This window comes from Gavia stellata, chromosome 21 (assembly GCF_030936135.1).
Source record: "Gavia stellata isolate bGavSte3 chromosome 21, bGavSte3.hap2, whole genome shotgun sequence".
Taxonomy (NCBI): Eukaryota; Metazoa; Chordata; class Aves; order Gaviiformes; family Gaviidae; genus Gavia; species Gavia stellata.
Genome location: NC_082614.1, coordinates 5443911 through 5464830, shown reverse-complemented (window position 1 = coordinate 5464830; position 20920 = coordinate 5443911). Strand labels below are relative to the sequence as shown.

Below are 20920 nucleotides of genomic sequence, written 5' to 3'. Positions count from 1 at the left end.
ACGCGTTCACAAAAGAGAAAAAGTCTTAAGATTCCTTTAAAAATTCTGCTGTGTGGAACTATATATTTGTCAGAGATGGAAAGCACAGTTTGGTGTAAATGTCTGTGAAGGACTTGAAATAAAATCCTTCCACTATAATGGGCTGAAATTAGAGCTTCACCACACCATCACCTTTGAATTATTTAGCGTTCACAAGATTTCAAGCTTCTAAAACAGAGATACTTAAGACTTTTAATCAAAAGCTTGAAAGTGATTTCCCAGAGGGGATAGGAGAGGAGAAGCTATTCTTCTTCCATTGTATTTGAGCAGACAGAAAGAAAATACTAGTTGTAGCAAGCAATTAAGTAGTACTGTATTCTCCACAAGTATCATGTGAATAAAGGAAACCTCCTCTCTGTGAAACAGTAGAGACCTTGGTGTGTTGGTTTTGTTTTTTTTTTTTTCTTCTTTAGTATTTTCAACACATGGAATAAAAAGCCACTCAAGAACTACAGCTGGCCTCCAAAGAGAATAACGTTCAATCCTATGCTGCTGCTCATTAATAAGGGTAAGCCAACTACATGATACCTTGTTTTTAACATTTTAAGCCACTGGCAGCTCACCTGTAACTCGGTACACTTTAAACAAAATTTTTGAAATTAGGATTTGTATCTGGCAATTTGTGTGATTACTATTTATTAGTCTATGTATAAACCAGAACTTCAACTATTCTCTGATATCCAGTGCAAAATACAATCCCAGAAATGAAAGTTAAAGCAATGCCAGGAGTAAACATGGCTCTGCTAGAAATGGGGCTTTAACTCAATGTGCATGGTTCCATCTTCTCTACGAAACACCAACAGCTGAAATAATTTTCTATAAATATTTTAAATATAATTTGCTATGAATATTTATGTATGCATAAAAAACTACAGCTGCGAGACATCACCTCCAGGTGAGAGGGAGAAAACAAGACCAAAAAAGTGATTGTTGTTGGCAACCGATGAAGAAGTAAACACATCTTTCCATGTTGGCAAAGACATACTTGAAAAATACTGGCTCCCAGGGCTGAGTTTTACTTAAATATTGGTAGTTTAATTAGATTTGCATTAGAAACAAATTGATATAATATGAATCGGACAAAATTAACTAAAGAATTATTCTGAAACAAAAGCCTTCTAAGACTCTTTCTCTTTTCCTTGTTTCCAAATCATGGTTAAAATCTTCCAGGTCATTTTAGAACTTGTTACAGACTCAATTTGCAAGTATTTTTCCTTTAACGTGTTATATTTGTAACTAAATAAATAATAGCCAGCATTGATTTAAACTGGTAACAGGATATATATTGGTGACTAGATAGAAAGTGGCCCTACTGCTATTCCTACAGAGGAAAAGGCTGGGATATTTAGGACTCCTGTTCTGTGTGGCTCACGCAGCAGCTCAGAGACAGAAGATGGCTGGTCAGTCAGCGTGCAGGTAGCTCTAAAAAGCATGTGCTGGCTCTTGCCCGGATGCTAAGCCAAACAAAAGCAAAGAGTGGTACAGAACAAAAGTAGAAGTTATAATGGTGGGAAATGCTGGGGATAAAAGGGAATTGTGGCAGAGTATAAGACACTAGGAGGAGCTGGAGGTAAGAAAAGGTACCCTGTCAACATCTGGGTGACAGGGAAGAAGGAAGAGAGCTAGAGTACCTTAAGTAGGACTGAATGAGGAAGGGAGATGTTAATTATTCTGATGTTTGTTTACTGCTTGTCAGTTTTGAATCCACACAGTTTTAAAATTAAATTAAAACTAAGTGAAGCTTCAATTTTTTTTTTAGAAGATCCTTATCTGGCATCAATAACATTGCTGAAATGCCAGAAAGCTGGATAAGCACTATTCACAATGAATACAATGCTAGATATGTTTAAAACATTAGAACACCAGTAACAGTGTTCAACCAGAATTGAATTCCAGGGGATGCTGCAAATAATCAAATTTTGTACAACAAAGATAAGAAAAATGAGTATGTGTAAAGCAAAAGTTAGTTTCTGGAGAAGAATATCTTAATATAACCTGATATTATCCTAATCTTTCAAAAGAAGGCATGCATTGGTTCTACAGATGCTATATGCTATGGTTTCTCAGTAGCAACACAAGTGGAGAACCATATTACAGTTGCTGAAGCAAGTACAGTAAGTCTCAAAACCTATTCTTCTACTAGTGTTTATAAAACTCAAGTAATTATAAGCAGCAATCTATATAAACAAAAGCAAGCACGTGCACACAACTATAGAATGAAAAGTTTGGAATATTTTCTGTTACTTTTCCTAACCAGATAAGGAAGCTGTCAAATTCATCTTTCATTTCAAGACAATATGGGAAAATATTTTTGCATTCCATTTTAGAGGATTCATAAAGAAATATAACATCCTGCCCTTTTTAAAATGTGGGGAAGGAGAAAGGCTCTTTCCACAAAGAAGCTTATCCTCAGAAATAGCGTGGTTTAGTACTAGACGTGCCACAGGAAGAGGGGGGAGGGCTTATATCACAAGCCTGTCCATTGTACTGAAAGACGACTTTTCCTATGGATGGGCGATCATCCTGTTATGCGGCTCTCAACTTCCTCCTGCATTGTGAGTCTCAAGTCATGGAAAGAGTAAAGTTCTTAAACTGAGGATTGTGTTGGGAACTCCAAACACTTTCAATACAAGTTAACCAAACAAAATACATCATGATCAGACTATTAACATCCTGGTTTAGTTTGCTGAAGCCACTATTCTTTTGAAAAAATAATGTAATCAGGAGAACTCTGGATAGTTATCTTGTTAGTTCTTTTGGCTTCTGATAACATTTGAACTAACTGAAAAAAAAAAGTCTGGAACTGCAGTAGAAAGCCAAGTTCAAAATGCAAGACAATGCGACCTCCACAAAACAAACTGTCCCTAAATAGAGATTAAATGGGAGCACACTGAAAGATCCCAAAAAAGCCTACACTAATTACCTAGCAAAAAAATATCTCTGAAATCTGAGAAATGCTACTCTAACTGCATTTGGGAAACATTAATTTAAACCTTAAGTTGCTAAAGTTTCAGTTACAGTTTCACAAGTGCAATATGTAAAAGGCTGTTTTAAAGTGCCTCAAAAGGAGGTCAGCTGCCCCCTTAAGAAAAAAGCTGTTACTGACATGGAGCAAAGCGACTAAAGAGCTATTAACGTTAGTTAGGTTAGGACTCGTAGCATGTGTTCCAAGAGGAGAGTACAGTACATACCAGTGCCATTGCAATCTATGCAGTCAACTGTGGAGCAGCCTGGTTTATGCCATTGGCAGATTCTAATGTGTTGCAGCTAGAAGTTTGCTACGTTAAACAGCTCTACAGTTACCTGATATCCTTCTGTTTTTTTCTGGCACCATTTCAGCAAGGCATTTCTCTTAGATCCTCCATATTCTCTTGCTAGGGCAGACAAGGGATCTTTCCTCTCTTCCCTACGAACAAGACAGAAGTGCATCTTAGAGCTTGCAACTTATCTTTTGCAACAGAAATCCATATTGTAAAAGCTTCAAAAAACAGGACAAATTATTGTCACAGTGAAAGTAGTAGGGTACAGCACTACTGACTGGAAAATAAAATACACAGAAATATCTGCAGAGACTTAAGAGTTATTTTGGAGTAATTCTTTCATTAGCAAATCATCCTTATATTTTCCTTTAAATTAAACTTTTTTCCTAGGTCTTTCAACCTCAATGATATTTTTTCTAAGAGTTCAGAAAATTAAACTCACAACATGGTAAGTTTCAGCTCGAACCATTAAGCTAACTCAAGTGACTTTATTTTGTATTTAGAAAGAGAATAAACTGATGCTATCTCTTTTGCATCTCATGGCTGATTACAAATGTCACCTTGAAACAACACGTTTGCATATTAGCAGCATGCCGTTATTAACAGAACATTTGCCTGAGATCTGGAGTTCTTAAAAAAGAGGGGGGAGATTTAACTAGGCTGATCTGCCATTTGATATACTGGCACAATAATGATTCACTTTTTTTTAAATAAGAATGTTAAATTACCAATAAAAGCTATCAATTAATTTCACTTCCAGTTTTTTCTTTAAGGAAAGATTGGGGAAGAAAAGAACGATCATATCTGGGTTGGCCAGCTTTTCACATTACAGACATCTCTTTACCAGGCTTCAGGAATGAGTGCTTAGATTAAAAAAATACATATTCAAGAGGTTAATAATTTTGTAGTGGCCTAGTTACATGATTCAGTATTTCTACAGATACTCTAGTGAACAGTCTCTGACAAAAAGACGAGGTATTTCACCATTATGGAGCTTAGTCACTGGACGTAAAGTGTGCCAGCAGTTGTTCTTATTTTGAATAATTTCCATTTGGAAAATTAAAATAAGATAGCTATCAGTGAATCCATACTGCAAAGATTTCCTTATCTGCCGTTTTTCAAAGACTTCTATGCAGATGTAAGCTCTCAACTCTTTAACTCTCTGTTCTTTACAACCCATGTGGTGACTGGAAAGAGGCGTGGAGGGTGGAAATACATAGTATGTTCAGTGGATTCTCTGCTGCAGATTTACAGGTAGCAATTCTCCAGGTCCTGCTAGGGAAAAGAAAGCATCCAGGGAATGTGGATTTCTTCATGCATGTGTGCTACCAAGGGAACACCAGAGACTGTTCCACGTATCAGCATCTGTCACTCAACGCATAAAAGAAAAGAACATGTGCCAACATTTAACAAATGTTCTAAGGCACTAATCTTAAGTATATGTACTACAATTTGCTTGGCCAGTCTTCACTGCAATACAGATGGCAAAATCTCAAAGTTGGTTAGAAAGAGATATCAGTGGTGGCATTTGAAACCTCCAAGAAAATATATGCACAGCAGAACAATAACCGGGAAACAGTTCAGCATAAAAGATAGCGAGCGGTATGAGCCTTCAAACCTAACTGCTAATCTCAGAGAGATTTAACATGACAAGGAAGTTGCTAATTGTGCTATTTTAAATATTAAATAAATTATCTGAATAGGTTACTGTATCTAAATTTCATAGGTACCACACAGCCAGAATGATGCTTCAAGAAATTCTGTACTTCAGTTCTTAAATCAGTACATATTTCAACAACCCAAACTGGTGTATTTTTTTCATCGCTGATTGAAACAAATAACAATGGGACTGCATATTCAATCTACAACAAAGAGAACTTTAGAACAGAGATGTGAGACAACATACGAGAATTCAAATTGAAAGCTCCCTCTCTTTATGCTAAACGTACTGTTTAGCCATGAGGGAGCTGTACAGCCTGTTCTCAAATTCCAGTAAGAGCACATGGTTTATATCAGGTTCTCAGAGTTATGAAAACACTGCTGAAGAAAATAAATTAGCGTAAGTTGTATGGAGACATTGAGAAATGGTTAGACATATAAATCTTACAAGTCAGTATATTAGGTCAACTGTATTCCAAATCAAAGAGCCAACGAAGTTTCAACTAGAACAGGGAACTGTAAACTGCAAGTATTTGTTTTAGTGAACTATAGCAATAACTGTTTATTTTACAACAACTTTCAGAAAAAGGTAGGAGAAAAAAGAGAAACCTGATCACATAACAAATTGAAGTCCAGCAGCGACATTCTGAGGATGGTTCCAATGAGCGTGCTCATTACTGCACACCCACTGCTGCGGATTCCACTGCTAAGTTTTCTTGTAGTGCTTAGCATTGCAGTCAATAGTTGGGTGGCATAGTAATGATATCATACTTACAACTGTACAATTTTATCATGAAATGCCATGCTATTTGTTACAGTCTGCAGGCTGCCATCAATGCAATTTTATACATTACCAGTTCAAAGTTCACATACAGGTGGTTTAGTCTTTTTTTTTATTTCTGGATGTACTTGGTCTAAATTTAGGTGCTAATACACACAATATTAATTGCTGCTGGTAAAGTACCCACAGATCCAAATTCAATTTAATTTCTGCACAGTGAAAGGAAAGCAGCACTGAGACAAGTCTCGGCTGATTTCAGGGAAATAATTTTCAGTAGCACCCACAGCTGTAAATAACTTCACAATTTTATAATATAATTATTACATATTACAAATGTCTCAGAACATTAAGGGTTTAATATTTCTGCTGTACAAAAGCATTGTCAGGAAGCTCTGTGTTAAATGGTCTTGAGAAAGTCATTTAGCCTTTGCCTGCCAGTTTCCCAATCTATGAAGCAGGGCTAAGTACACACTTCACTTGCATAACATGAGGCTTAAATACTTTGAAGTCCTTTGACTGGTTAACACTACAGATAGGAAAAGTTTTAAATTTATCACAGACTTATCTTTTTATCTTACTAATGAAAGGGGGTTGCCTGGCCATTTGTTACTTGCATTATGATTTCATCTGTGGGACAAATAACCCAGGCCTATTCACTCACTGCTATTTAGAAGACTGGCAGTGTCTGGAATTAAGACTTAAGTCATGCTGCTTTTTGTCTTCGGCTGTGATTGCAAAATTTAAGGTTTATCATGCAGTCTCCCTGGGTCCAAGCCACTCTGAAAGATTTGTTGAACATGCCGTAAGCTCATTTCTTGAATTTGGCTTCATGGTATTTTGAACTGATATGATGCTATTATTTAGTGACATGACTTAGCTTGGTTTTCTAGTGGAGCATAAAGTTTTGGTATTAACCTCATAAGCTCTAAAAAGCCTAACTTCTGGTCTAACTTTTAAAACATATACTGAGCTGCAGAAAACACTTTCTGAAGCTCTCAAAGATTATTGAAGATTGTTATTGTATAGGTGGCAGTAGAGTCTGCAGTCTTAGTGCCAATATTATATACTAGATATACGCAGACAGATAGCTATGAAATTAACACATTTCAGTGCCCCATAAAAAAGGGTTTTTACCTTATTCGACTTCTGGTTGTAGGAGTGACTGATGCCGTAGGAGAAGATGAGAGTGACAGCTGTGGTGAGGTGGTACCCATTGCCATGAGAGATGCTGGAGATGCTCCATCAGGTGCACTGATATCCCGTTTAATTTCTTCACTGCTTCTTCGAGAGACTAAGTGGGAAAATGCCCATATATTTATCATTTGCAAACATAAAAACTTTCAAACTCATTCTTGCCCTCTGACAAGCATTAGTTCAGAAACCATGCATGGAAACCCGTATAAATACTAGACTTCAACATTTTTCTTGATACTTTCCACTGAGGAAACATCAAGGATTTAGACTGCACTACCAACATTTATGATCAAGCCTGTATCTTGAAGCAAAAATCTGATGAATGTATCTCAATGGAATATCGCTGCTTCCATTTGAAGGCTTTTATGAATGAGAAGGAATTTTAACACCAAACCATTTAATTTTTCTTTTTTCCATGTAGTTATGTTGCTAAGCTTCAAGTAGTTAAGAAAAAAAAACCCTGAAACAGTTTAGAGATGACAGTGGCTTTATTTCCACTTAATTTTAATCAATTGGCATGTATGTGATGCTCTGGACATTAATTAATTATCATCAGCAAGCAAATCAAAGATTGACCTGAGACCATTCAGCTACATTCCACAGAGCCTGCTTCATTTTATCAAAGGACAAACAATTTCTCGTTCAAATGAAAGCACAAGCATTATACTTTGTAAAATCAAATTTGGAATGGTTATATTTACTCTACATGGAAGAGTTTCCAATTAAAAGTATGAGGTTTGCCTTTTATACCTATATAGTCACCACTGTTTATGTTTCTGCCAATCAAAGATATAACACTCCACACATATCACAGACTTACTTTCTAATGACTTGGGGCAAGTACATTAATTTATAAATACTAGACACAAGAAGTTGGGAAAAAACACTTTCAGGTGGATTTTTTTTTAGGAGAAATCAAAATTATCTAAAACACATTTTCTTCTTGAAACCATTTACTCAAACATAGGTGTTTTTAAAAAATATTTCTCTCAAATTAGTTCTGCCTAGTTTATAGAAAGTACCATTTTCACAGTATCACACTATTCATACTATAAATCTTAAGAGATTTGTTTTTAGAAATGCCTGCTGATACTGAGATGTCAGTTTGGTAGTAAACTAACACTCTACATAAACTTCTGGTTTTTAAAAATCCAAAGTTAACATCAAATGCGCAGCAACGACTATGAGCAATACTGAAAAATATTTGTAGGTTATGGTGGAAGTTTTGCTAGGTAATATGCGAAAACATTTATATGCATTAGATAATGTATAATGATACATTTGTTACCTAAAAAGAACAATCCTTCTATTTTAAACCATTGAAAATAATTCTTTCCACAAACAAAAATGGAATTGCTTAATTAGAGAAGAATAATATGCTTCTCTGCCTCATTCACTTAAAAAAAAAAATCCTACACCCAAGCAGTAAAAGGTAACAGCCAGGAACAGTTTCTTTCCTCGCATATAGCTTGCACACCAAAATCATTTGTAATACAACGAAAGATGACACAGAAGTCAACTGTTACATGCAAGATTCATACTCATCCATCTGGTATGTTGGTACAAATCATATATGCAACAATAAGGAGATGAGCAATTAAAAAAATCTCTTCAGTTCCACTTGATGCAATAAAATGGAATATTACTTTAGCATTGGACTTTAGTTCCTTTCCCCAAATATTTCAATAGGAAGCTTGAACACTGAAAAATAAGCTATTCCAACTATCCAAATAGAGTTTTTCTGACAACAGCTTGATGCTCTGAAGACCGAAGTTTTCTCTTGAAAAAGTAAAGTGTATCTGTAAGTACAGTGTTGAAACGAGAGTTCCTGATTTTACTAATAATCTAAAAACTATGAAATTACCAGAAATAGATTTGGCACTTTCCATAGCGGGTACTCTTGGCAAAGACGCTGGCCTGCTGGTAGAAGATGTTCTCAACAAATGTTCTGGACAGAGAAAAAGAAGATAGAACATCATTAATGAAGATTCCAGTTAAATGCAAGACATTTGAGTCATGAATATTGTCTACCGTGCCTGAGTTTGGCTGTTTTAGTGAGAGAACTGATTTTATCTGTATGAAAGAGAAGGCCTAAATTTGCTCATTACCAATAAAGATAACTATGAATACATCATGACGTTCTTAATCCTTTTTCCCTAAGGCCTCTTACTAATCCACTTGCCTTGGTCTATAAACAATGAATTGTTAAACCAAAAGGCCGAGCAAGGAATCCCCATTTAGCACATGGCCAAAAATATTCAATATGCCATTCACAATATGGATTGGTAAAGCAGACTGCTTTGTCCCTCATGTGATTCCTTTTTTTTCCTTTGGTTTGTTGGGTTGGTTTTTTTATTTTTTAAATAAAAACATACTTTTTATTTTTCCTCCCCCATGCAGTGGAGTCAAAAAGGTGCTTTTACATATTGTAGGGAAAGATTAGTTCTCCCTACTACCAATGAGTAAAATCAAACTACAACAAAATTCATTTTCTGTAGCATCAAATCAGAACTCTTTCTTATTATTGAAGATATATTCCTTCAAATAAAACCTTTACACTGTAAGCAAAAGGTTTACATACTCCTATGTAGAAACACTTAGAAGGCAGTAATTTGAATACAAAATAAAAATGAAAACGAAGCATGAAGATTAAAAAAATGAGACCCCATACATTAATTGAAAATGTGACAAAAGAAACATACATTGCTACAGAGATACTTTAAAAATATATATGGTTGTAAACAGGAATTCTGTCTGGCACACTCTCTATTTGAATGCAGTCCTGCTCCTGAATTAACTGATTATAATAAAAACACAAAAAACATATAAAGCATACCACTCATTTTGTGTTTAAGCTTATGTCTACCCATGAACTCTGTAACCATTAAAGAATCCTAAACTGTCTTCTTGGAAAGGCATTTCAATATTCCTAAAAATATCAGTTTCTAAAATTAAAACTCCAGCTGCACTGTACAAATAACGTCAATATGCATTCAACAAAAGCAAGAAGGAAATCTGGCACATACGGACTATTATGAAGTGCTACAAAAAACCCCCCTAACCCTTTAGAAAGCATCAGACCTCAGGAATACCAAATTGAGAGGAAATATTCAGCCTGGAGTCATATGGGATTATCTTGAGAAACATCTACCAAAAAAAAGAACAACCCCTAAAGCAGGCATAAATCAGAGAGCTACACCCAACAAATGATAGCCATTCATTCTCACAGGAAGAGCACATTGTGAACAGTGTTTTGAGAGACAAAACAAAGTTCACAGAACAGGGAAATATTGGGAAACAGATAAATCAACACTCAATTCCATTCAATTTTTTCATCTGGCTCCTGAAGATTCAATACTTAATAAGTTTATATTTTGTTATTCACATGCAATGCAACGCCAACCATCATACTTGTTTCATTAGGGGGAAAAAAACCCCAAAACCCAACCACACAATACATTATGTAACCCCAGAGGTGTATAATTTTAGTATCTGGAAGACAGCTGCAAGACATGCCCCTGAAATCATCTTGTCTTGATTTTGCAAGTGATTTCAGTCTATGCATACACTAAAAACTGTCAGAATAATGCCGAGTTACCAGGATGCAATCATGGTTTTGTTAAAAATTCAAAAAAGTATCTTTATGATATGCCACCATGTGTGATGAAACACAAGTAATAAAAACTTGAACTCAAAATATTCTATGATTCTATGAAAATATTATGGTTATAAAAGTATATAATATCATAATACTTCAGATACTGAATGATACAAAATTTAAAAAAAGTATTCATAGCATTGCTAAAAACAAAGTTTAAATGAACTTGAATGAATACCTTGAACAGGGATTTCAGCATAGCTCGGTCTTTTGTCTGTCAGCGTAGCGAGGGGTTTTGAAGCTGAGATTGGTCCACTTATAGAATGCCTCTGAAATGGAAAAATACTTGTGTCAAACATAATCTGAAGGTAAAGCAAAATTACGGAATTGCAGAATCAGTTTTAGAAACTCAGATGACATTATTACTGATTTAAAATAACTAAAAAAAGAACCTTTAAAAATACTTAGTGAAAAAGGGCATGTCCTCTTCACCTGTTACTTTTGTCAATCTGAATGTATATACACACACTATGCATTGATACTGTAACATTTACTTCTTTAAACTTAAACCTGTTCCTCAAACCAATGTTGCAAATTAAGGCTGTGAATTCTCTTGCAGTTTTTGTATTAATTTTCACCTTCGTTTGTATTTTGTTTGTACAAACCTGTTCTGGTTAAACTTGATGTGTTTATTTAAACTAATACAGCCTCCTATATGTAGCCAAGATTTTAGTGCTTGATTTGTGTTATTAACATATGCCTTTACAGCTTTGTGGCTTTCCCTGGAAAATTAGGATAATGGTGTATTGGGTGTAGTGACATGAACTACCCTCTGCTAAGAAAAACCCTACTGAAAAAAAAAATTTTTATTCAGAATGTCAACAGCTTTTGTTACCACCTATTTAACTGAGATAGTCTGTGAACAACTGAAGAGACATTTTCTTAAATATTTGTCAAATATGTAATGAAATACAAATATAATTATTTTTTTCTTTCTCAGGTCACTTTAATTTCTGTTCTGCTCTAAACTAGCTACAAAATTATTTTTTTCAAGTTTTATGTAACATATTTAGCAATGCATGGCTTCCAGCAGCTTGAAGTGTAAGTACATGGTCACAGATGCATTAAGTCTTGCACACAATAATTAACCACTGGATAGCACTGAAATAAGCATTTTAGTATCACACAAATGAACTGTGCAATGCAATAATTACCCTTACAGTTACTGAAACTGATATTCAGTTGCTGGAGACTCAGGGAAGACTGTCCACAGTTTTTTTTTTTATTAATAATTTTAAAGAGCCTATTGCAAATTCTAGTCCATTCTTTATTCACCCTGTCCTTTCTATTAGATTCCTATATTTAATCACCATCAGTCCAGTAATGTGTTTATCCTGAAAACTCTTTCAGCTCTCCATCTGGCCCAAGATTAGATGAGAAGGCTGAATGAGCCTTATCTTCATAAGATAATAAAGGTCAGATGTTTCTCATGCCAAATCATGTAGGCAAGACAGACAAATCCAAAATTATGATTACAGAAAGTTAACAGTATATACTTTGCAGCATCCTGTAGCATAGGCAGGATTACAGGGCTACTTATTCATCATTTACAGTCAAACTAGAGTTACGCTTTTGTGCTAGAAATCAAATGGAGAAAACAACTGCCAACCATCTAAGAACCTAACTCCAAAATATAGCGTGAAGGATTTAATCACTTTATATATCAAAGTCCTGCACGTACAATACAAAGATTATTCCTTTAAATGTGCAGATGAAAGTGACTGCAGTTGTGAGCCACGCACAGAAGTGCCTACAACAGCTTCCTGTAAGAACTGGTATTTCAAACTTGCCTTAACTTTAAAGTTCACTTCACCCACTTAGGAATATTTTTTATTTTTTTTTTAAATAAAGGACAAGGACGCTATCAAAGTGAGAGCCTCCCGGCAAAGAAGGAAACCACCATAACAGAGTTAGATAATAAGGCTAAAAGAAAAACATCTCATTTTGTCATTTTGTCTGGCTTTGGGATTGTCATTACAAAGACAGCGTAGTACTGAACTTCAGCCAGGAAAGAAAGGTACATACAGAGCAGGCACAGTGCTGGATAACCATATATCTTTATCACTTTCTTAGCTTCCTGATATCACTTAAAAACAAGCATCCTTTACAGACATTGTCAGAAAGTGGTCGTATTACTCAGCTGATACCTTGCTGCATACTGGTCTTGTCTCCTTGTTATAAAATGAGCTGTTTGTCTTTTTGCTCCTGTTGACACTGCAGTCAGGGCTTCACTGTTGCTAGTTCCTTGTTACATATCTCACTATTACAACCACCAGTATTAACGTAGGGACTAATACACAGCAAATTAGAGGAAAATGAACCAACTGATGTTTATCTAGTTCCACTCGGCAATATCTATATAGTACTAGTGCACAAGTCTCTTGGAGAATAATTTTTCCTGAAACCTTTTACAAATGTTAGAAACTTTTCTGCTTGACTGAGCTTTTGCTGAATTTGCAGATCAGCCATTCCTCATTTCACTTACAAAACACATCTGATGTGCAATCAAACATGTACAGATCCTACTAATCCCTTTACAAATACCCTTTTTTCTTCAACTAGAAATACATCCCAAAACTTGCTTAACACCAGTTAACTCGCTTAACTGCTAAACACCATTTGTCATTTACACCAGTGTTAACTCATCAACACTAAGTGAAATGATCAAAGTTCAGAGGAATCGCATGCTTTTTGAGGCTATTCATGAAGGCTACTAATGGGACAGAAATTACTGAAGATGCTTTGCAATCTGCGATCCTCTTCTTATTCATCCTACATTGAGGTTTCGCAGAAGAAAATGCTAAAAACACTAAGGACTACTTTTGATGGGGTGTATAAAGAAAATTGTTCACAGAGTTAAATAACATGTTTTTATGTAGTAGTCTCTGTATAACATAATTACAGTAATAAAGGTAAAGATGCTAAGATCAACAGTTACTTTCTCACAGCCATTCCTAATTTGAAGATAAAGTTTCTGCTAGCTACCTAAGACTCTTTTCTGATCTTTTTTCTTCTTTTTTTTTGAAAGATGAGTAAGAACTTCAGAAGAGGAACCAGCACACAGGTGAGACAAAAAGTAAAAGAGGACACACACCTGACACTTCAAATTTGAGGCAGAACTATGGCAGGATGAACTAATCCTTTAAACTTCAAATATTTTGCTTCTGACTCTTCATCCTTGCATCTGTTGTTGGCTATGGAAGGAAACATGACCTTCAACCGCTACCACGTACCTATTCCTGATCACTTTGCACTTCAGTATGTACTTCAATGAAGTACTTCACGCCAATGCACTTACACCCAGCAATTTCAAAACAAACACAGTTCTTCACATATTAAGTAGTTAAGATATGGAAGTCTGACACTGAATTGCTTGGAGCCTGAAAGTTTATATGCTCAAAGCAAAGCAGGACATTTAGTGGTGACCAGTGAATCTGAAACCGCATCTACTTCAGAGAGCCCTCCAGCTATGAAACAGAAAAAGAAAGTAGTCAGGGAAAGCAGCAGATATGCTTTCTTGTCCTTATATTCCTCCCTAGGCATCTGCTTTGGTCACTCTCAGTGGCATACCAGACCAGCTAAGCTTTGGGCTAACCCAGCAGGGCTGGTATTACATTCTGAAGAGCATTCTCGTCATACCTCTCTTCCTAAATTGCTTTGCAGTATTGCTAAGTGCTATGGTAAATAACAGCTATGTTCCACTGCGGGCTTGGACCTGAAGCCAGAAAGGGGTTTGTTTGTTTGTTTGCTTTCAGTTGCAAAAATGTATCCAAGACTGTATCTCCTTATACATACACACCTTACTGTAAAGAAAAACAAACAAAGCAAACAAAAACTCTCCAAGACTGAGGAAATTCGTGATACAGTCCAACACAAAAATGAAGTGACACACGTAACTCTGACAGGGCACATGTTGATGCATCTGTACTTGAAGAATCTTTTTTGCAACGAATCCATCTTATAGTATCAAAATGGTGCCAGTTTCTTGGTATGTGCCCATGTAAATATTTCCCCTGTGACAGCATTTAAAAGCAACCGAGATTAATAATAATAAGCACTGCAACACCCATACAGAGATCAACCCTTCCACCTTTACTCAAGATCTTAAACCATGGATGACTTCTATAAGTTGAGAGCTGATAGGTCAACTCACATAGTGACTACTTATTAAAATCTTGCTTTTCAACTCCAAGAGAGCAAAAACCACAGACAAAAAAATATACAAAAATTGCATAGAATACAACAGTAGAAAACAAGGTAGGAATATGAAAATAAATAAAAAGAAAAGATCATGAAAATTGTTTCTGAACCCAAACCCCTTCTCTCTTGAGTAGAAAATATTCTTTAAAGGCAATTTACATAATTGAGGTCACAAAACCCAGTCACCTCTGGATAATTACAAATACTTTCAAGAAAACCACCTATCTTCAAAAAGACAATAGAAGCCATTTTCATGTAGACACCCTCCCCTTTGTTTTTCAGGCAATGTTTCCCACTAATGAGTATGCAACCATTAATGACTTGGTTCTGTACCAGAAGTAGAATTCAAAATTCAAGTAATTCTGGCAGACCAAGAACATCAACAGAAGAGCTGTAAACCTGAGCAAGTTCACAGTATTTTAAGATATTACTTTGGTTCATGGTTAATATACAGGTAAAAAAAGTGAAATAAGCTTTAGCCTTCATTCAGAAAGTCTTCTGCCTGCCAAAGCTCTGGTGTAGCCTTTTAGAACATGAGATTAAGTGTGCCTCTTCCTACAAGAGCACAGAAATAAACAGAAATATAAAGACAGATCAATAGGAACAAAGCATCTGTCAGAGAACTGGTACATTTAACTACTTTAGAAAACTGCTGTCAAGAGTGACTGAGCCACAGGAAGCAGCAGAAGTTCTCACACAAAACATTTAATTCTTTCTCTTTGCTTTGAGGCTATCAGTTTCATGAAATTCCCTCTTAAATGAATAAAAGCTGCACTAGTCTGAGCACCAGAGAACAGTTCCAGGTTGTTGTTCCTTGAGCACTTAAAGCCAATATGGATATAGATTCTTCAGTTCACACAGACAGGATTTATTACCAAATTATGCCGACCTACAGTAAGAATCAAGTTTTGGTACTTCTGGTTAGCAATATCTTGAAGGCAACAGGAAAATTACTGACATTAAAGGAGTGAAACATATAGTAAATTCTTTGATTTTTTTCTTTGCAAATCTGGTCCCACCTGCTTTGTCCTTAAACTTGTTGGCTTTTGCCAAAATCTCAATTCACGCAGCTAGTGAGACAATACAACCAGCAGTGATCTATAAAGCTAAGCATTAGAGTACTGATGATGCAATCTTAGCATACCTAGGCTCCTGTAGCAGCTGAACAAATGGACAAAACTTCAAAGGGGACAGGACAAAATACACAGTACAATCATCAACTGGCTAACCTCTCAGTCAGTACAAAATGAACAAAGGTAATCAATTCACAATGATTTCATTCCTCTCTGGTCAGGTCTGATATCAAGAGCCCATGCAACATGGGATACATTTGTACTGACGACTGCTGACAGATTCTGCACAGATCTCAGTCCATCGCCCAAAAGGGATTACTGCTGTTTCCGTGCCAGGCACAGGACTACGAACTGACAACCAGCAACTCTAAAACTAAGGAATGCAGATAAAGTTTTCCTCCCATACTTCTCAGTAGCACAGGAATAGTAATGGTTGGAAATATTTAACAAGAACTTCCAAATTATGCCAAATCTTCTATTTACAACGTGGTTCTCAGTGAAAGACACTTTTGTTAGACTGAACATTTTAGTAATTACTTACTTGAGGCAACATTTTATCATTATTTCCCCACAAAGTCAGCCAATATTTGTATATTACCACCCACAGTTTCACATGCTGTTCTTTACAAAGAAGGATTAAGTGCAGCCATAAAACACCTACCTGCATAGGGGATACAGCAGCAGCTGGGGGAGTTTTCATGGGACTTGGGCTCAGGGGAGTGCGAGGAATTGTGGCAGCAGCAGGGCTTGGAACTAGTAGCAACACAGAAAGGAAGCCATCGTGAGCATTACACTGTTTTGCAGTGAAACAGGAGACTGGCTGTTATAGCGATCTCTCACCTTGTACTTTACATTACTTTTACCAGATCACATCTTCAGACTTTCAATTAGTAAGTGACTGCAAAATCATTTAAAAGTATGCCTACACATTTACTCCTCTGTAATTATATTCATTTTCTGTCTTGAATATATGATCCACAGTAAAAACATAAGTTTACTGGGGGTGGACAAGGCTAAGGTGCAAGATACTATTAGACTGGCAGATGTAAATGATGGCATTACTAATTCTCTGATCTCCAGATAATGAAAGAGATGGTAGCAGGCTCCTGGGTCTGCTAGTAAGACAAGAAAGATAACCTATAGCACCTGCTTCTCCTTTCTAGTTTCCAATCGAAGTCCACAGGTAATAGATATTATAACCCTGAAATTTTGGGATTAAATGAATAACATGTTTAGAAATGTATGAAAACAGACAAATACTGAATTGTGAATCAGTCATCTGATTATTTAACAGCATGATTAGACATGAATACTGAGGAAGAACGCAGATATTAGCTTGAAATAAAAAAAGGAGGGAGAGGGGATTCATCGTTTTACTGAAATAACTCTGGCAAGAAAGCACCTTTTTCCAGTAACATATTAAAAAAACCCTTCTAAACTAACACTAGAAAAGTAAAAAAATCTCTAAATACCTATGAACAAAGAGAACAAGAATGGAAATAGAACCATTTACAGAATCGCCAAATAATAGGGAGATGCTTCTACACCTTAACAAATTTTCAGGTTATAAGCAATTAAAAGTAGATTTGCCATGCACAGTACAGTACTGTAAGTCTCTCTGGTAATATAGGCTACTTCAGGCCAAGCCTTTCTACATCAGACACTCACAGTGACATTATTGTAAATTAAACTCAAAACCCAGAGACCTGGCGAGGGAAGTATTTTAATCCATACAAGGTCAAATATGCAGTCAAAGCTAAAACCCAAGTGTTTTTAATTTCAGGATAATTATTTGGATTCCTTATTCTGCTCATCTACAGAGAAGGACAACAACACCTGTTTCCACAATCAGAATTATAGTAAAGTCCATTGTCTCAACAGTGAGATCCCTTTCAATTTTAGAAAATACTCCCTACGTCTTTTAATAGGTGATCCTGGCTGGACCTTATTTTTAACTTTAATCAGCACTTTGACTATAAGAATGTAAGTTCTTAAAAGAAACAAACTCAGCTCTAGCTATTATGTGGCTTTTAGAATGCTTGATTTGGCACATTAAGTTCACATTTTAATAGTCAGGCTGAAATCAGCTGTGCTTCCAGCTATAATTATGTGTGTAATATGTGCTTATGTATTTCTAATATACAGGAGCATTGAATCAAAGCATCTAGCATATGAGTCATTGGCAATGCGACAGTAAAGAAAAAAATAAAGACAAGACAAAAAAAGGATGCTTGCACTTAACCGCAGTGAACGATCTGTTGTGCAATCTACTTTAGGTTGGTTTTTCAGCCATCACTTATAGGTCATGACAGCACAATAAAAGAACTTACCTTTGAATTAGCTAAGTCATTAGAAGTGTCCATGTCAACATATGCAAAAATCGTAACTTGGTACTGCTACTACACTAGCTAAAAATAATTACCTTGGGAGGCACTGTCAAAAGACTTGATGAGTGTTTTCACAGTAGGAGTTGGCTCTGAGGAGGTGGATGATCTGCGACTCAGGCCCATTCCTTGTCTCAGAGCTGCCAAATCTCTCTCTACAGCATTCATGTAATTGTACACTCGACCACGTTCCTCTTCCTGCCTGTAATCAATGTGCAGCCCATTTAAGGCATTTAAAGAACATTTTAACATGCAAAATCTTGAAAAAATCAACACAAATTTGAAGCCAAATTAAAATCGATGCTCCAAATTGGTCATTACATTAACCTAGTTTTCTTTCCACTGTAATTTAGAAATAGATTATCAACCTAAATTATCACTGTAAGCTCTTACTATTCGTCAGCAAGAGAGCTTAAGCACCAGCTGAAAAGTCTATCAAATCAATACTTGATTTAAGGCTTAATTCCTGCTCCTATCTCTCTCACACACACATACACATGGATGAAAAAAATTGAGCGTTAAGGATTTCACCATTTCACATGAAAATAATCATCTCAGAGGGGAGAAGGTTTCTTCTCAGGTAGAAATCCAGCTGTATTTTTAACCATACCAAAAGCATTGGCTGCTAATAAGAAGTATTAATAATGGTACAGAAAAGCCAACGCTGCTTGTTTTTCACACTGAGGGAAGTTAAATCACGTCCAGCTGTTAAACGGGAAAAATCCTCCACCTCAGCCTGGTTTTGCAAAAGCACCAAACTGAATATTCTTGGATGGATTAAGTATACAGTATAAAGAAACAAATATTGTTCTTATAAGTTTACCTATTTTGACCTCTCAAAGCCTGCGTAAAGCAGCTTGTTGAAATACACATCCTCACAGTGACAGGATTTATGAACTTCTGGAATCTCAATAATAGCTGAGATACTAGATTTCCAAAATTTTAACCCCCCTACAAAAGAGACAATATCCCTGTTGTCTTTTGCATACTTGCGCGACTTTATTTCCTCCAACTCTTTAGTGAGCTTCTCATTTTTCTCCTGAGCTTCATGTAATCTACGCTTCAGGTCTCCTATCTCTTCCTGGGCCTCAGACTTTATATCGTTTGCTATAACCACTGCAGTCTGTAGATCAGCCTGGAACTGACGCCATTCTGCTGACTCCTCCTATAAGTAAATAAAACTTTAAACTGAAAGCAGCAGCAAGAATTTTGACATTAAAAATAAAAGTTATCCTTATTATTCATAGTTCCCCTATGCTGTTACAGGAAACAATTTACAGGAATGACAAAGGCACTTATCTCTGGCATTAGGCACAATGTAACTTACAAATTAAATTGCAGAAGTTTTGCTGGAAATAACTAGACTTCCAAGGTCATGAATTTCTTTTCTAGGAACAAAGAAAATGTTCAAAGTGGAGGGGGAAAAAAATTTAATATTAACCTATTCATCAGTAGACACAGGAACATTTTCTCCTAAGCCCAATGCCATATCTTTGTGACACTGAGAATTTTTCAGAAGTTAATTCTTTAGTGTCTGTGGGTTAGTAAATATATTCCCATATGATGCCTGTCTCTCAGAAATAATTATTTTAATGGTATTACATCTAATCATATTACCCTTTCACAATTTCACATGCAGGTCTTATGACATTCCGAGTTTATAATTTATTGAGTTTTTATGGTTTAACCTACCCGGAGTCTCCTGTGAAGATTCTTTATCTCTCTTTCCATGTCATGCTTTTGGTCCTGAAGTTTTTTAACTGTATCTGGAAAGAAAGTAAAATTCTCTGTAAGTTCTTAGTCAGGGATCTATTTACTTAAAAAAGAGTAACTGAAACAATCTGCAAATTTTTTTTAAAACTTGCCATCTGGAGAAAAATAGTATGAGCAGAAATAATTTGACAGAAAGGGTCAATAGGTACATACTTCTCTGTGACTGGTGAGGGGAACACATAAGCAAACTCCATTCTTACACAAATCCCAGTCTCTTCTCTACCCTTCACAATATTAAAATGACAAAAACAATATCAAAGAGCAAATAAACAAGGTAGGTAATCTAACATGGAAGGATGCTAAAAACATGGATGTCTGGGGGTTTTCCCTCTTCAAATGTAAGCTGCAGCTACACGAAAAGCCTTTTGATTCACAATTTACTCCCTGCCACAAAGCAGCTGACATAACACTCACAGCCATGCCTTCAATGGGGATAAAATTCTACTCATGTCCTCAAGAATCCCACATTCTTGTCTATGCAGCTACTATTTGAATTTGAAGCAAGATACATTTACAGCAAAGGGACAAACAGTCTATGAGATCATGTTATGAAAGAGAGGGTCCCCTAAATCTGTCAGCAGCTATACAAAAGGGTGTGCAGCATGATCACCACCAACTCCTCATGTGGCGTCTGACAGACTGGCTACTGCAATTATTACTCATTTGTTACTTTATTCAATACACAAGGACAATGTGATTGATTACACCATTCTTATAACTAAGCAACTAACGAAGAAGAACACAGCATAGACTTCTAATTAGTGTGTCACTTCACTGATCGTTGCATCCTAGGATGTTTTATTTCTATAGCATCGTGTAGCCATTTCCAAATTGTAAAAATGATGGGCCAACTAACTGAATGCATTTTTTTGTTCACGTTCATTATTCCAAGACCTGTT

At 36.0% G+C, this 20920-nt stretch overlaps 1 protein-coding gene across 2 annotated transcripts in view; it reads right to left on the bottom strand.

Moving 5' to 3' along the window:
- The window catches only part of SPECC1L (sperm antigen with calponin homology and coiled-coil domains 1 like), a 52589-nt gene that overhangs the window by 15414 nt on the left and 16255 nt on the right, over window positions 1–20920 (bottom strand). For both annotated transcript variants that reach the window (XM_009817472.2, XM_009817471.2), the window contains exons 5-12: window positions 19941–20014; window positions 19238–19413; window positions 18287–18450; window positions 16526–16617; window positions 10770–10860; window positions 8798–8881; window positions 6874–7030; window positions 3343–3445 (exon numbers count right to left, since the gene is read on the bottom strand). In XM_009817472.2, the coding sequence (XP_009815774.1) occupies window positions 3343–3445; window positions 6874–7030; window positions 8798–8881; window positions 10770–10860; window positions 16526–16617; window positions 18287–18450; window positions 19238–19413; window positions 19941–20014 (941 nt within the window). The remainder of the gene's footprint in view (window positions 1–3342; window positions 3446–6873; window positions 7031–8797; window positions 8882–10769; window positions 10861–16525; window positions 16618–18286; window positions 18451–19237; window positions 19414–19940; window positions 20015–20920) is intronic.